General features: G+C 40.8%; 3 protein-coding genes across 4 annotated transcripts; 1 reads left to right on the top strand and 2 right to left on the bottom strand.

Annotated features, from left to right (window-relative positions):
* Nucleotides 1-389: 389 nt before the first annotated feature.
* On the bottom strand, nucleotides 390-5,697 carry slc25a51b (solute carrier family 25 member 51b). 2 transcript variants are annotated; one of them, XM_062425059.1, is made up of 2 exons: nucleotides 5,548-5,697; nucleotides 390-3,079 (listed from the first exon to the last, which is right to left on the bottom strand). In XM_062425059.1, exon 2 carries the CDS (start codon nucleotides 3,006-3,008, stop codon nucleotides 2,079-2,081), a length of 930 nt encoding a protein of 309 aa, XP_062281043.1. In that variant the 5' UTR covers nucleotides 3,009-3,079; nucleotides 5,548-5,697; the 3' UTR covers nucleotides 390-2,078. The 2 variants fall into 2 exon arrangements, with proteins under 2 accessions (XP_062281043.1, XP_062281044.1); XM_062425060.1 differs by lacking the exon at nucleotides 5,548-5,697 and adding an exon at nucleotides 3,820-4,463.
* Nucleotides 5,698-5,968: 271 nt separating this feature from the next.
* ints10 (integrator complex subunit 10) lies at nucleotides 5,969-13,507 on the top strand. The gene is made up of 17 exons (XM_062425058.1): nucleotides 5,969-6,413; nucleotides 6,544-6,611; nucleotides 6,710-6,813; nucleotides 6,989-7,128; nucleotides 7,275-7,356; nucleotides 7,448-7,588; nucleotides 7,688-7,862; nucleotides 8,835-9,004; nucleotides 9,094-9,233; nucleotides 9,410-9,563; nucleotides 9,724-9,806; nucleotides 10,084-10,239; nucleotides 10,788-10,896; nucleotides 11,316-11,395; nucleotides 11,550-11,712; nucleotides 11,851-11,944; nucleotides 12,880-13,507. The coding sequence occupies exons 1-17, from the start codon at nucleotides 6,285-6,287 to the stop codon at nucleotides 13,034-13,036; spliced, it is 2,145 nt and encodes a 714-aa protein (XP_062281042.1). The 5' UTR covers nucleotides 5,969-6,284; the 3' UTR covers nucleotides 13,037-13,507.
* Nucleotides 13,508-13,598: 91 nt separating this feature from the next.
* On the bottom strand, nucleotides 13,599-16,261 carry tlr1 (toll-like receptor 1). Its single transcript, XM_062425057.1, has one exon. The coding sequence runs from the start codon at nucleotides 16,213-16,215 to the stop codon at nucleotides 13,771-13,773; it is 2,445 nt and encodes an 814-aa protein (XP_062281041.1). The 5' UTR covers nucleotides 16,216-16,261; the 3' UTR covers nucleotides 13,599-13,770.
* Nucleotides 16,262-16,964: the final 703 nt, after the last annotated feature.

The following is a 16,964-nucleotide window of genomic DNA, read 5'->3' as shown; positions in this document are numbered from 1 at the left end:
GTTCTGACAGCACAGTCCTACTGTGAGTCATTGTTGTGATCAAATGCATGGTAAAAAATTAGCAAATAAAGGTGTCAAAGTGAAGTATGTGTTTAATCCATCTTTCATTTTGATCCCAGTGTTAGTATGTTTATTTTAACTACAATACATCACTGTGGTGGGGATTAGGGTTTGTGTTTGACTACAAAAAATGGATTAGAGCACATATATGGTCAAGGACAGGTTAAGCAGAGTTATTGTAAAGTATGACTCACAGGGAAGCTATTCACACTCATGATACTCTTTATTGAAATGTCATCCGCCATCTTTTCTTGAGATTGAAGACTATTCCTCTCCGAGAAAATGTGTCAGTTGACAATTTTATCTGCATAAACACCCACATGACACAGTCACTGGCAACATTTTTAATGGATTGCTTTTAAACATTTCATTCAGTTGCAACAATTAATTTGACATTTTGTACTGATTCTGTGACTTGTGCTTCAGGGAAAGTGGTTAATTATAAACAGCATGAATCAAAATTGGAGTTGTCCCACTTTCAAATCCTTACAGAATACAAAGTCATACTTTCGAAGAGGAAATCCTGGAAAATCCTGAAAAAGACCACACAGTACATTGTGGACAGTCAAAAAGAAAAGAACTGAAGAAATAGGCCAAGTGATCCATTTACATGGCAGCTTTAGCTTTTTGTACCAATGAACATTAACCTCGTCCCCTGTCTTCTCTCTTAGCACTATTCCTGCTCAGTGTCTCTCCGTGTGTCCAAGCAGCATGCCTTTCCTCTTCGGGCTGTCGAACCCAGCAAGAGCTGCTGCACGGTGACTGGCTGCATCTACTCGAGCTTGAAATCTGAGCCCATTATGTCAACAGATGTTACAGACAGCGAGGAGCACAAGCGTGAGGGGAGATATAAGAGTGAGCAGAAATACATATAGTACAAGTGACATTTAGGTTTATTGAACTGATACAAACATTGAGCAGCAGTTCGTTTTGTATTCAATAAATGAACAGATGCAGCAGTAGTACATAGGCAAATTAATATTATTATAGGTCTATTCTTAAAGCTGCTAGAATTAAAGATTGACTCGAAGTGCAAACCTTTTCAATGGGTTTATTTGACGCAATAGAGGGCTAGATTAAATATTTATCTCACTCCCAATAAATCATAAAAACAGAGACCAAATCTGAGTGTAACAGAATGTTTTACTGACATGCACATCAATGGGCACTTGTCAAAACTCAACAACACATACACCCTGCCAGCAGCACTTCAGAAAATAAATCAAGACAAAACGTGTTTGACGGACGTTTCAGTAGTTGTTTTTATAGGCATAGATGAGTCATGTGTAAAAAGAGAAACTGTATAAAGTAGCCTGCCCAGTATTGATACTCATTTCAACAGCCATTTGATCTCATTAACACGTAGGGCTGAACGGGTGGAGAGGGAGAATAAAGAGAAATAAAATGGCCAACATTCAGTTTATTCCACTTTTTCTTGACAATAATTCTTGGGTATTTCAACGAGCAAATGCACAAATGTGTTTCAGTTAAGTGGCAGAAAACAGCTTCACAGAGCAAGGGCTCTTGGTCAAACAAACAGATGGATATTGTCTACGAAGCACCACAGCACACAGCACACAGCACATACAACAAAACAGCTTTTCCTACAAAACAGTCAATCCACTCCAGTAACCTTTACTTGAAACTGTGGAGAAAAAAAGTGCTGGAGCTTCAGTTTGCTCCCTGAACTTTTTGTACACAGAGCAAACGAGGGCATTTCAATTGGACCCTGGCACAAGTTTTGTATAGGCTAAAGGGTGCGTCCTGTTTTAACACTTAGACAACTGCAAATAGTCACAATGGCAGGTGATCTCACACAAACTGTTGGCCCCTGTCAGAAGTGCATCTTCACTGCTGTCTCTCTGGAAACATCCTGCAAACAGTGCTAGACAGCAGTGCATCAGCATTACATTACAATTTCTTTTTGCTCTCAAAAACTGACTCTTTTACTCCATACAGGTTTTTCCCTTTAAATACTTTCTCTTCCACTCTAGATTTCATCATCTCCATTCCTCCTCTCATATGAGCTTCAGCAGCAGCTCATAGGTAGCATTAATGATCCCCCAAGAGAGGAGCGAGCGGTGATAGTTAAGGTGGGCCCCTCGGAAAAGCATGGCCAGGCTGCCACCTCTTTCTCTCCACACTGTTAGAAGCACCTCTCTGCAAGGCTGGAACGCTCCACCCACCTGAGACTGAGCCCGAGACTTAACCACATTCAATGGATAGAACATGATGCCAAGAGCGGCCCCCAACACCCCTCCACACACAAAATCAACAACCAAGTGACCTGCCTGGCTAGTGGCCTCTGGGAGCTGCTCTTTAATGGGCCCGCGGAGCCCAAAGAAGAGCACATTGCTGGGGCCATTACGGAGGAGTATGGGCACTAAGCCACGGTAGCACTCTCTGACACCGTACTCCGTCAGAAGTGTCCTGAAGATGTGGGCTGTGTTGTTGAAGCGCCCGTGGTGCCGATGGTCTTGTAGTAGAGTCTGCACGCGTTCAAATGGCGTCAGGATGGCCTCTGCAGTTCCTGCCAATGCTGCAGCAAAGCTGCGCGTGACCAGCTCCGGCACACCGCCGGCCCGGTCCAGTAAGACTCTCGAGAAGTCCTCGTACAGGCCAAACATGATGGCTACTGTGGTGCTCTTCTGGAGCAGCGGGGGCAGCAGGCCCCTGTAAAGATTCCTCAGCCCATCCCTCTGGAGCTGCCGCACCGCTTCGCTGGCCAACACACCATGTAGCTGCTGGCGAAAGAGCACCTTCTGGATGGGGAAGGTCACCACAATATTGGTAAAAGCTGCAATGGAGCCGCAGACATAATGCTTCCCATCGGAACCCAACCTGGCGCTCAGAGCCCCTGTTGACAGCAGGGAGGGACCTCCTTCAGTTAGGGTGGCCTGAGTCTGAGGTGTCCGGCCTGACTCAGAGTCCATGGTGCTAACAGCCATGGAAGGCTCAGTGCACCACAGCTTGTTCCACCAGCATCACATCAACACCGCTCTCCTGAAAGATATGTGTCCTGTGAGAGAGAGAAAACATTTTCATATATACCTAACTGATTCATCTTCATTATCTTTTTAACAATTTTAAGGGGATTTTATGTATGACAGAGACACAGAGAACACGATGGGAGTGAGAAAGATGAGGACATAAAAGCCTCAACAAAATGGACACACACACACACACACACAAACACAGAATTCAAAGAGGGCTCAGTCAACATAAAATATAGCTATTTTTCTACTTTTATTTTTTTAAAACATAAATAAAACATTTTTAAAAACATGGCAAAGATATCTACTTTTATATACATTTTTTTTATGAAAGAAGCCTGCATTAAAACATTAAAATCACTAAATCCTGAACTCTAACTTCAACTAAAAAAGATTTACAAACACACAACATATAAAAATCTTAAATATCAAACATACATAAAGCTGCACTGGTTAATTAATTAGTTGATTGACTGAAAATTATTTTGATAACTGAATAATTGTAATTTTTTAAAGAAAATATGCCACAAAATGTTCTGCTTTTACCTTCTCATATGGGAGGATTTAATGATTTCCTGTGTCATACATGATAGTAAATTGAATATCGAATAAATATGAATATGCGTTTTAAGACTGTTTGGATCAAATAAAGATAATTTCCACTATTTTCTGACATTTTATAGACAAATGACTAATCGATTGATCAAGAAAATAATCAGCAATTAGGCTAATTGATAATGAAAATAATTATTAGTTGCACACCTACATAAAACTGCAGTCTATAAAACATTAATGCATTTAAACCATTTTTGCATATCTGCCAATGTGATCTATGTGTGAAAATATTCGGGCTCTAGATCAACTTCATTCATACATGTTGCCTGAAAGAGGATTCACTGTTTAACCTCGGCCACCTGCCTTCAACATGTTCTACCACGCTGCCCCAAGTGTCCACTGATAAGAGTTATTATGCAACGTAACCGATTGATAAGTGCCGGCATGGGTGTGGGGGAGGAGAGTAGCATAACAAGCAGCAGAAGACAAAGGGGGCCATTCATACAATGTACATGTTGTACTAGACATTAACATTAAATGTTCATTTGAGGTTTTAGCAAAAACAAATGTACTCAAATAAAAAAATAAGATACTAGCAAAAAAATAAGTGTTAATACCTTTCTAAGCAAGTTGTCAAGGAGTTGTCTAAATATAGACCAAAGAGAAGACTGTGGTGGCAAAAGTTTGAGGTCATTGGAGGTCATAGCGCTTCAACCAAAATATCACACCACGAATCCTTACACACATGTTCATGCCAGTATTGAAAACCAGGCTGCAACATGTGTGAGAGCCCTTTATAATATTTGCTCGAGTATTGCTGAGGAATGACTTCAATACTGTTGACTGAGACTTTACGTTTCCTCTAACTCATTTCAGAGAGCACTATTTCACTTCACCACATTAAATTCACCTTACAGCCGTGGGTTTCTATCAAATGCATTATCATAGTTTTACATCCTCAACAGCTATTATGTAATATACTTACAGATATAATATTAAAATAGTTGCGCAATTTTAGCATTGAGAATAAAATAGTTATTACACTTTGGGATGCTGAAGTACACTTGACTGTGTGAATGATGTATGTGCAGAGTTTGGCTCGAAAAGGCTGTTTTCACATTCACCTGCTGAAACTGGAAAAATCCTCTGTAATCATTAAAAAATCTAATTTTCAGGGGGTGGGTCTACAAGCATGATGTGTTACATCATATATGGTTCAGAAGCCAATCCTGGTCCAATATCCAACTTACACAAGTGTGATGTGGAAACTTGAAGCCTGTGAAGTATATGACAGCATGCTATTGAACTTATTCACAGAAGGAGAGATGTCATTTTAAGGATCTCAACAATGTAATTTAACATGTTTTGTGGAAAAAACATTGAAGACATTAGTTAAAGTTCAACGTAGAGTATTTCCGTATCCTAAAACAGGAGACACAGGCGAACACGCCCGTTTCGTGTACACGCCCTCAACTGGTTCATTGAGACTGACTAACATGTCGTAATCATGCTGTCACTCACTTTAGGCACAATAATACTAACAATCAAAGTTAAAGGCTCCATTATAGTAAAGACACATCTAGTACTGTCTGTCCAGCAAGCATAAAAAATCCACTAATCACGGACGAGCTAGCATGCTTAGCTCACTAGGTAGACAGCCAAATGCTAGGTTGGTTAGCGAACTTAGATCAGCTGTGCTGGTGAAAGGGCTTCGTCGGTTACACTAATAACAGTGCATTAGATTTATATGTAATGCAACGTGTTGAAGCGTTGACACGACAAACAGGGTCACACACAACGTCTGCAAGCCGCAGCAAAACATTTGTCTTGCCTAGCATGCTAGGTGGCTAACATGTCAAGAGTCAAACCGGACAACGGCTGATTGATGATTGGTTGACAGATATTTAACGTCAAGCCGGGCTCATAAATGTGTGTTTACCTGCCGTGTCCCTGTGCTGGCGCCGGACAGGTGGACTGCGGTGTGTTTTTCGGGGTAATGGGGCCGCTACTGTAGGTCGAGACAACAGCAGCAGGTGACCGGAGCAGTGCGTCTTCTGCGCCTGCGCACTGATGTACATCTGATAGTATCTAGATGAAGCTGCAGTTAGCTTTATTTAGCTGCTTTACGTTAAATGACATTATTCGATATAGGTGGTGGGAAGTTACTGTAGATATATTAGCCATACTCTCTCAAACAACAGGATATATATTGAGAAATTGTACACATGTGTATAAATAATATTGTTTTGGAGCCGCTTTGGTCAGGCTGCGTTTTGCCGTCGGTTGCAGTGTTGGTCGTAAAGCAGACGGACAGCATTAAAAACGTTGCGACTTCAATGTGACGTCATTAACGTGTTCTCGGCTGGTGGATGTGTGTCGGTAAATAATAATAAAGGCTTTAGCTTTGACTGCTAATGAAGAGACTTTAAACTGTTTTTGCAAGGTATTCTATATATACAAAGCAGTTAATTAATAGAGCACAGTCTTGTGTACCATTCTAGGTATAAAGATGCACATTGGTTGAATGTGACAGAGCCGATGCTAACTAGCTATATGTTGCTAGCGGTATTCATCCACCGAGACGACTATATGCATCAAACTACAACCTGAGCTGCGTGTGGGGTCAGTTTGTAACGTGCACTTACGCCACTGAAAGCTTGATTTATGTAAAAAAAAATGTCAGCACAAAAAGACTGCGAGTTTCTGGTGAAAAGAGCTCGGGAGCTGGTCCCAGATGACCCCTGTGCGGCCAAAGCCTGGCTCATAACTGCCAGGACCCTTTACCCCGCAGACTTCAACATACAGGTAATAAGCCTTTACCTCAGCTGCTTAGTTATTGATAATAGAGCCGCTATAAGTGTTTCTAACTGTGCCTCTCAAGCATGATCACTTATTATGAGTCCATTGTTAACATTTGATTGACATGATTTCACAGTATGAAATGTACACCATTGAACGCAATGCCGAAAGGACAGCTTCTGCAGGGAGACTGCTGTATGACATGTGAGTTACAGTCAACTATCTCTGTTACTCCTTTTTGTTTTTGTTTTTTTGCTGTGTATACAGTGCTGAGCTGAACAGTTGCGATGTCCATCCTTTAGGTTTATAAACTTTCCAGATCAGCCCATTGTGTGGCGTGAGATTAGTGTCATCACCGCAGCCCTGCGCAGTGACTCTCCGGACAAACATGCACAGTTCCTACGAGGTGAGAAAAGTGCACAGATTGATTCTTGCTGCTAGTATACATATGCATTGCTTTGTTATGCTTCTGCATTTTCACAGGGAATAACGTCTGGACCTCTATGCAGGGTCAAAGAGGGACAGTGTTAGTTTTGGATGTCCAAAGAATGATTTGTTTTCTATGTGTTTGTGTCTGTCAGGGCTTTTTGAGACACTGCCAGGCCGTGTACAGTGTGAGATGCTGCTGAAAGCCACAGAACAGTGTTTCAACACTTTGGAGAAGGCAGAGATGCTGCTGCTGCTACTGAAGCGCTTTCCGGAGTCTGTGGTCCAACATGGGGTATGTAACAACAATAATACTATACTAATAATAATGATAATAATTATTATAATAATGAAAACATAACTGTGAGCTTGTATTTTCACATTTTAGGGTGGGTAAATAACATTGAAAAAGTCACTGGTGTCATTCTGCTGTATGTTTAGGTCAATCTAGGTGAGACATTGTTGGAGGCAGAGGTATCAGAGAATGTGGAGACTCCTGTCAACTGCTTCAGAAAACTTTTTGGTTAGTGAAACACAGTTAAGCTTTTCATTCTGTTAGAAAAATCACTTGCTGTATGCAGTTACCTTCACACTGATGTTTCATACTATTACAGTGTGTGATGTCCTTCCTTTGGTGATAAACAACATGGACATGCGCCTGCCTGCCAGCCTGATGCAGAAGTACATGCTGAAAGCTGCTGAATTCTACATTGGCTATGTTACCCGTGGACCCTCGCCTGATGTGCAGATACAGGGTGAAGCTGCTCTGTGATGATGTTCTTGCTTTTTCCTTCTTAATGTTAACTCACTGTGATCACACTTAATCTCAATCTCAAATTTCTCTCTTGGATCAGGCTCTCAAGAAGGTGGCTCTCTGAAGTCTCCCAGTGTGTCCCGTGGCTCCCAGCGTTACGTGATTGATGGCCTGTCAGAGAAGTCATCAGTGGTGGCTGAACCTTGGGAGAGGCTGTTAGACATCCTGGCTGTGGTTGGAGCACGCTGTGAGTGGCAGGGAGACAAAGGACAGAGGTAGTCTATAGTGGTCTTTTTTTCTTTTCTTTTTTTACTGTAAAAACAAAAAATGTCGCACTCAGTATGTATCTTGGTCAAAGTTCATCTTAGGGATCTAATTCAAGATTCATTGCAGTTAATATATTGTTATCAGGTTTTTAAAGTCACCAATATTTATCAATATTAGCTTCAGAAATCCAGAATCTGTCAGGCTTTTTTTAAAGATTCTTTCTGGCTCTACCTCTGCCTCTACATCTGCCTTTATTTGACAGTAGAGAGACAGGAAATTACGGGAGAGAGAGGGGGGTGTGACATGCAGAAAGGTCCGTCGGCTGGGACTCGAACCGGGGTCCACTGCGTATATGGCATGCGCTCTTATCCACTCGACCACCTGCGCACCACTTATTACCTCAATTCTGCCTGCATTTTAGTGATGGTATTTCAGTCACACTGGATTAAAATGCTTTCCAAGATATGATATCCAGATACAGATCACATGTTATTGTCCGGTGTAAATGAGGTAATAATGTTCACATATGTAACGTATATTAGAGAAGTGTTATGTAATATTTAGTTTACCCTGATTTATATACCTATCCTGTGGACAGCCCATCATTTAAGAGAGAGACGGTCAAAGGATCCACTGTAGACCATAAAAAGAGAGGAATATACAGTATAATATTTGTAGACATAATTCAGGGGCAAGTTTTGTATATTACATAATATACAGCCAGTAATTAACATAAAATGTTGATGTTAAATCTTAAAAATTGACAACATTTTGATGTTACATAAATGCATTACATTAAAATTCCATCATGTGTTAAGCAATCTTCGACAGTGAGAAGCAGAGGGTAGAGCATGATTACTTTTACAGTTTGCATGTTGTCGCTGAACACACACATATGTGCAGCATTAGTCATTTGAAGATGAGTATAAAGGTTTTTAAAGAGGGCTTGTATTTATCTCTGTGTGCACCTTATTCTCTAGGAGTTATGTGGACATGCTGCAGAGAGTAAAGGAGCTGTGCCGGTACCTACCAGGACTAGAGGGAGACACCAGGTCCCGCTGCTGTAGTCAGGTGGTCATCTGTGCTGCACTTGTCCTCTTCCGCAGCGCCTTCCTGTATGTCTCAGCTGTACAGCCTGCACTGTTTCAGGGTCAGTTTCTATCTGTGCATGCACAAGTTGCTCCTATTTTATTCATTTGACTTTTCAGTTAGAACAAAGGATGTGTTTATGATTGGCAGGTGTGAATGCGTTAAGTTCGGGGCCGTGGATCCTTGTAGAGGATTTGAGCTCGGTGTATAATGATGTGGAGGCGGAGAGAGGATCAGTGAAACATGCACATAAGAAACGCAAATTGGCAGATGGGAGAGAGAAGACTATGGTGAGGACAGCTACAGATTTCTACATATTTTTGTGAAAAGGAATGTTCAGTAGATCACTTTTAATGTGAAACAATGCTTCATATGTGTTCTTTAAACTTTAAACTAATGTGACTGTCATGTGTGTCTATTGCATGTGCCTCTTGATTACGATGTATGTGCGTGTATCTTATTCTAGAGCTCGGATGATGAGGAAGGGCTGGGGAAGGGTCGCGGTCGACATATCATAGTGAACAAGACTGAGATGCCCAGCTGGTCAGAGACTTTGGAGAGCTTCCGCACAGCCAGGGAAAGCTGGGATCTCCTCCATTCCCACGACAGCCTGGAAACTGGTAAGGACCTCAGCTGTTAATTTGTTTAAATCACTCAAAGTGACTGCATCCAGTCACCCCATCATGATATCACAAAAGTGCCAACTACAACAGATTGAGATGTGCTCTTCCTCTTCTAGCATTAATCATTTACATGTTTTGTAACTTTGTACTTAAACAGAATTCAAGAAGATCTGTGCCTCATGGAAGACAGACAGCTGGCTGTGGTTCAGAATTTTCCTCAGTGACATGATCATATATCAGGCAAGAAACTGTTTCTGTTTGTGACAAGACACGGGTTGCATTTTTATTTCTGCTCTGTATTACTGCTACCTGACTATATTTTATTGTGGTAACTTCAGAATCAGAAAGTATTTTACCATTTTAAATGATTACTGTGGAAAAGTCAAGTAATTGGTTAGGAAACGTAACACAACTGACTACACCATATGGAGGAAATTAAGGAAGAATATAAAAATATATATTCTGCGAGGAGATTATTTGATTTATGAGTGTGTGTTTGTATGTATGTGTCTTCCAGGGACAGTACCGTAAGGCCCTCTCCAGTCTGCACCAGATGGCTGCTGTGCAGCAGCCTCAGCCTGGGCAGCAGAGCCCCTCAGGTCAGACCAGTCTGGAGCACCACAGGGCCCTTATACAGCAGGCCTCCTGCCACTATGCACTGGGAGAATACAGGGTACATATATGTATACATACACACTCACACAAACACATTACATGTGCAACAGGTTGCTTTGTTTTCACTTAGCAACATCTAACAAAAATTCTGCTCAGGATTCCCCAATAAAGATTTTCTTACTCCATCTGGCCTGAAGGTGGCGTTATATTCATACACCTGTTGCTATGGATTCAAATGTCAGAGATTATATTTTACAGGTTTAGTGTATTATATTTCTGACTTTGCTAAATTCTGACTAACTCAAACCTTCTTTATATACCATCTGTTCATTTGAGGTATTTAACATACATGCCATTATTTAGTTTTTGACAAGTTGTCAAGCTTTTGACAGATACCTAAATTACCTATAAACTTTCCCAGATGTAGTAATGTGTATGTGGTCTCTTAATAATGTTCAGAGATGGTAATGGATTAACAACATTCATAATTAAGCCACCCATAATTTATCATAAACATGTACATGCAACAGGCTTAAGGGTAAAAACATTTTTTTTTGCAGTTGCCATGCCATGTTTGTACTGTACTATAGTCTTTGTGTTCATCAGATGGCCTGTGAGAAGCTTCTTGATGTCGTCAGTGGGCTGGTACCCTCAAACCACGAATCAACAAAGACCCCAGAAGATCAGGGTAGAGTCAAGACTAAAACGAGGAAAGGTAAGCACTCGCTGCTCTTCACTAAACAATGTACACACACACACACACACACACACACACACACACACACACACACACACACACACACACACTGATTCTGTGAACAGCTTTATTTTGTTATACAAGATTGACATCTAATATATTTTTTAATGTCTTCATATTTGTGACCCACATGTTTGGTGTGTGTCTGTATGTTGATAAATTGTTCTTGTGACCAGTAACTCAAGAGCAATACTTTCAGGAAATCACAAGTTCTCTTTTCTGCTATTTACATATTAGTGGGAAATAACGGACACTTAAAATTACTGTTCCCCCTTGGTACAGAAACATATGAATGACACAATTTGTTACTTGACAGAAGTATGTAACTGTGATTACATAAGAACATTATGCGGTGCCTCCTCTGTTCTCTGAACTAGGTAATGACCTGAGATTGCTTCCCTGTACCAGCAAAGCTGTCTTACCTTTCTGTCTCCAGCTGATGTTGGCTTGTTTCAAGGTACTTATACTAGTTAAGTGAAAATGATTGATATGTACGTTATGAGCAGATTATTTATGTTCATGTTTTTGGTTTAACTATGGTAGGACGAGCACTATTTTTTACCAGTTTTGTTTGTAACCTTATTTTTCATTTCCTCATTTTGGGCAATCAGCTCCGTGCCTTCACAGACAATCGAGACGACTTGTCACTTGGTCATGTGGTAGTGCTGCTGCAGTACGACTGGCCACAGGGCGAGATGCTGTTTCTAAAGGCCGTGGATAAGATCTGTCAGCAAGGCAGTTTCCAGTATGAGAATTTCTTCAACTATGTCACCAGTATCCTCTCAGTTATATCACACAAAACTTTCCGTAACAAGTCACATAATCACAATGAGCCAGAATGATATAACAAATATGTTAATTTTGTTCTGTTATCTTGGATGTTAGTTTCCATAAGCTAAAATTTTTTGTCAGATATTGACATGCTGGAGGAGTTTGCATACCTGCGTACACCAGAAGGGGGGAGGATCCAACTGGAGCTACTGCCCAATCAGGGAATGCTGATCAAGTAAGCTCCTCGTATTCAAAGACATTGCAGTTGGCATTGTGGCCCTGCACACTTCCGTTCTGTTGGTGTGTTTTCAAGATAACAGTGATTGATGATCAAAGTAGACATGGCCTGTGGGGAAAGTCTTACTCTGAAACTGAAAATGATGTTATAGGAGCGGGCATTAGAAGGAGAAGGGGTTTATGGTTAAAATAAAGCTTCTATCAAACTCCTTCATTCATTGTTGTAGAAGTTAAGACACTTGAATGCACCCTGACTGACAGAGCTGTTGAATGTTGCTGTCCCTCAGGAACCCTAGTCCCGCCCTGGGGGTGGAGTTAAATACCCTTCTGCTACAAGGGGTGCAGACGATGGACAGGTACCCCAGGCCCCTCCTCCAACACTCCCCATTCCTCCCCCACACCAGTCACCCTTCCTTCATTCCCAACTTCAAGGCTTGTCATCCCCCAAGTTTTTATTTGGGCCGGTCATTTTACATCAAGAGTTAGTCGTTCTTTGATTTCCTGTCGGCATTTGTTTATTTGAGCCATTGCTCGTCTTTCTGTGGTCTTCACTGTTGTTGTCGTCGTTATTCGGAGATCATGTTGGTCTTGTTGTACAGTCAGTTTAGTTTTTTGCCTCTTCATAACACTTGATCTCATTTCATTTGTGGATATGTTTCATGTGGTTTTTATTTATGATGGTAATGAAACGTCTGTTGTTTAATCTTGAATGGCTGATTTATGTGTGTGATGGAATATTAACAGACTTTAGATCAGTGTCTTAATTACGTAGGTCACATTGGCCTCAGTCTCTAAAACACAGTGCTGTATTTGTGGCAAATGAGCTTTTTCTGACATTTTGTGTTTGTGTTTTTTTTATTTACATATATATATATATATATATATATATATATATATATATATATATATATATATATATATTTACTCTTGCAGACACCACACAGTGACTCGAGGAATCACCAAAGGAGTGAAGGAGGATTTCCGTCTGGCCATGGAGAGGCAGGTGTCACGTTGTGGAGAGAACCTGCTCAATGTGCTGCACCGTTTCTGCATTAACGAGAAAATCATCATCATCCAATCTCTTCCTTGACACCTGGCCTATTAGCTTTGAACCTTTTTCATAGATGAGATTTGAGGCACACTTTTAATGCAGGTGGAGTGACTTTTTGACCCCTACAGCTCTCTCTCAACACAGGACACAATTTTCTAGATTTCTTGTCTTTACCATCCAGAAAAGAACAAGACTGTACATTCTTTTTGCCTTAAAAAGTGGAGTTCTCTAGAGAGTTGGAGAAAATACTTGTTCTCTACAGTAAATACACAGCGCTGATGAAATTTTGTTTATAGTACGTATTAGTAGTTTTTTTTTTCTTTACTGGTACAAAGTTGGGATGAGTTAAGGTAACATAACATTTCAAGTTTCTTTCATCATTTCATCATATTGTGCTGTTTTGTGGGACTCAATATTGACAAAAGAATCACATGCATTTTTGATATTCTTGGTGTAAAGTTTATTGTTTTTGTTACAGACTTGATTAAATTGTTGGTTTGTATAAATATTTCCATTAAATGTCAACTGAAAAGTTTAAAGAGGTTTACAAATGGTTATATGACTTATATTTCACAAGACAAGATTTAGATGTGTTAAAGAAAAAAAGACTAGAATAGGTACACACTACTTTTTTTTACTCTTGCTATCCATAGCACATTAGCATTTTTATTCCTACCATGTTCATGTTAAGGCTTTACTCATCAAGTAACCCTTCTGTCCAATTCACAAGTCCTCTTCCAACTTCTTTTTCTCTTTAATTCTGTCCTCTGCAGTCACTCCTCTATTTCCTCGGCTGGTGCAATTGGCAGATCTGCCTGTAGGGCAGCTCTGAGGTTCGCCCAGAACAGTCTGTGCTTGGCCCTGTCTTGAGGCCATTCCAAGTAGGTGTGCCTTTTCATCATGGACTTGAGCTGGTAGTACTTAGATGGGATCAAGTATTGAGGCAGAGGTTCGAGCAGTACCAGCACAATGTTGTCTGAGCCCTGGGAAAGGCGCTGGTGGCTGGCAAAGTACAACTCATAATGGCACCATTCACTCTTGACGAAGTGAGCAGAGAGCACAAATACAGATCGACGGCTTTTCTCCACACAACTGATGATGTTCTCAATGATTGTCTTTCCTGGCACAAAGTGCTTCTCATGATGGCAGATGCGGAGCCCTCCTGCAGGGCCCTGAAGGTTGGGAAGGAGGGAATTGTGCACCCAGTCGGCATCCTGCTGGCTGTAAGACACAAAAGCGTGAAACTCAACACCCACCAGATCTTCAGGGCGAACATGTCGACTTCGGGCACGATGTTTGGCTCTGGTCCACTGCCAGATCATGCCCATGTACCATGGAACATCCAAATGGTGGCACAGGGTCACAACTGCAATGATCACTATCACTGCTGGGCACAAAATGGCGGCAGCTAGAAGGCCAACATTACAGGTGACCTCTGGGATCGAGATTTCTTTTAAGGTGGAGTTTCTTACAGCATCTGGGTAACTGCAGGAATAGTCATGTGGCCAGTTTAGCAGGTCAACTCCTGTGTGACTTGTCTTCTTTTCAGATGTGATGCCTAGACTTCTGAAAGGCCTTAGAGCACAGATGCAGGTGAAGGGGTTGAAACTGACATCTAGGACTTTCAGTTTAGGGCAGCTTTCCAGCTTGCTTAAAGTTGGGGCATGGAGGGAATTGGACTTGAGCAGAAGCTCACTGAGAATGGGAAAACCATTACATACTGGCAGGTCCCGCATCCTGTTAGCATTTAGGTTCAGAGACACAAGTTTGTCTAGTTTCAAGATGGATAATGGCACCACAGAAATCTGGTTGTTCTGGAGGTCCAAGGTTTCTGTTCTGTTTGGTAGACATTTAAAAACAGTGTCTGTCAGACCATTAGAGGACAGAATCATATTGGTGATGTTCGATGGCCATACACATTTTGTCAAACCATCATAAACCAATGAGTTGAGGCTCAGGTCCAGATGTTGCAGAGACCTCATGTATCGTACACGTTTGCTCAGCAACTGAAGGCTCTTGAGGTTGTTACCGACTAGAATCAGTTTCCTCAAGTTACCCAGATTCTTACATTCAACACTTTTTGAATCTGGTTCTGCACTGGAGAAAATGGAGTCAGATAAAGCACAATAAGAGAAGTCCAGCTTGTGAATAGGACTCTGTGACTTTGGGCATGTCATGTGTATGATTGGTGTCTCCATGATTGCCAAACTCTCTATTGGCATGTTGATAAAGAAGTTGTACACAGCCTCCTGTGAAAAAATAAATTCCTTCACCTCAACCCGTCTGACTGTGAAGGATTTCATTTTCGACATCTTGGCCACATCAGTGTCTCTTTGCGGCATTTTCCCTAGAGTCACATCAGAGGCATTCAGATGGGAAATAGTGGTCCCCAGAGCCACGTTTACAAATTCAGTTAAGTTATGCCAGTTGATCTGTATGTCAGTAAGGTAAATAATAGATGGGTAGATTTCTTTTCTCTGTCTCAACTGCTCACCAAACTCATAGTATCCCCCTGTCAAATTCATCAACTCTACCTCATCAAATTGTGACAGTGCGTCAGTGACCAGATTGCGGTTTGTTATTTGATTATTAGTGAAGGCTATCTGAAGCCTTTGAGCATGACCATCTATCAGACTGCCTCCTTCATAAACAAGTTCATCCTCCAGGAAAAGGGACAGTGTACGTAGTTTCACTTTAGCAATATGTTTCAAATCGCCAATACTGATGTTTTTTGCTCCAAGTGCCAATCTCTCTAGTTTGATCAGGGAGCTAAACTCGCTCCCCAGTGTCATTGTGAGAAATTTGTTGCGAGTCAGGTTTAGTACACGAAGGTTCCCTGTGTGGAGCAGGTACAGCTGACTCGAAAGGTTAATCAACCTGTTGTGCGACAGGTCCAGACCCTCCAGTTGTGGCGTGTTAAGGAATGTCTCTGGGTCGATCTCCTCCAAACTATTCCATGAGATGTTGAGGAATGTCAGGAAAGGGGTGTTGTTAAAATCTCTTCTTTTGAGCTGTTGTATGTGGTTGCATGAGAGGTCTAAAGACTCAACCCTGTGAGGCAGGTCTGTTGGGACAGAGGAGAGGTTTTTGGATGAGCGATCTGTGATGATAATGAGGGATAAAGCACTCTGCTGAAGTCCCACCAGCATGGCCGCCACCCAGAGGGCAGCAGTCACAGGCCTCATTATCTGTCTGGATAAAAATATATATGTTATCATTGATACTTATATTGAGAATATGTATGTAATTCAATTGTTTTCAGCTTTTTCCCCTTATTTAATGCTTAGTCATATAAGCAAGAATAAATGGCTTTTAAACATTAGTAAGGGATAGGATTTTTATACATTCACATAGGGCTGGATGATTTTGAGAAAATATTTAATTGCAATTATTTTGACTGGTATTGAAATTGTGATATGATTTACGATATTAGAGGAAATTATAATAATTACATCATTGTTACCATTCTCATTGAAAAAACCTTAAAATGATTATGGTGTAATTTTTGTGGGGATCTGTACCGCACAAATCTGAATATGAATACAAGGAGCTGTTTTCTTAAATCTGTCAAATATGATATGTAGGCCTGGACATCTCTGAAGCATGATAATATTTGATTTAAAATGGTATTTTGACACACATTTAATCTTTTAACAAATATTGTGCCTTCTGCGATTTGAAAATTGCAATAGGCCATATTACAATTTTGATTGTTCAGCCCTACATCCACATATCATACAGTGACTTTAAATATAGATGTTCATTTCTTTAAATCTATAGTCACAGACATTTTAAACATCAAACCAGACAAATGCATTTCTTTTTAAATCATAGTTTCAACCATAATGTTTTAGAAAAGTTTGTTTTAAGTTTAGAAAGACCTTTCTCTGTTTCCTTCATACTGAGCATTTGTGTTATCGAAACATTTGCTATGTCGGTAACATCTCAATCTCAAGAGACTCTAGAG

Source organism: Scomber scombrus, chromosome 9 (assembly GCF_963691925.1).
Source record: "Scomber scombrus chromosome 9, fScoSco1.1, whole genome shotgun sequence".
In the NCBI taxonomy this organism is placed as follows: Eukaryota; Metazoa; Chordata; class Actinopteri; order Scombriformes; family Scombridae; genus Scomber; species Scomber scombrus.
Note: the sequence above shows the minus strand (reverse complement) of the source record. Positions and strands in the feature narration are given on the sequence as shown.

What these genes read in the sequence shown, in the direction of transcription:
- ints10 (XM_062425058.1), top strand. Translation starts at nt 6,285, where the DNA reads ATGTCAGCACAAAAAGACTGCGAGTTTCTGGTGAAAAGAGCTCGGGAG. An exon ending in CTGCTTCAGAAAACTTTTTG is followed by an intron (nt 7,357 to 7,447) that starts GTTAGTGAAACA and finishes ATACTATTACAG; the next exon opens with TGTGTGATGTCCTTCCTTTG. An exon ending in CAAGACTAAAACGAGGAAAG is followed by an intron (nt 10,897 to 11,315) that starts GTAAGCACTCGC and finishes TCTCTGAACTAG; the next exon opens with GTAATGACCTGAGATTGCTT.
- slc25a51b (XM_062425059.1), bottom strand. Translation starts at nt 3,008, where the DNA reads ATGGCTGTTAGCACCATGGACTCTGAGTCAGGCCGGACACCTCAGACT.
- tlr1 (XM_062425057.1), bottom strand. Translation starts at nt 16,215, where the DNA reads ATGATAACATATATATTTTTATCCAGACAGATAATGAGGCCTGTGACT.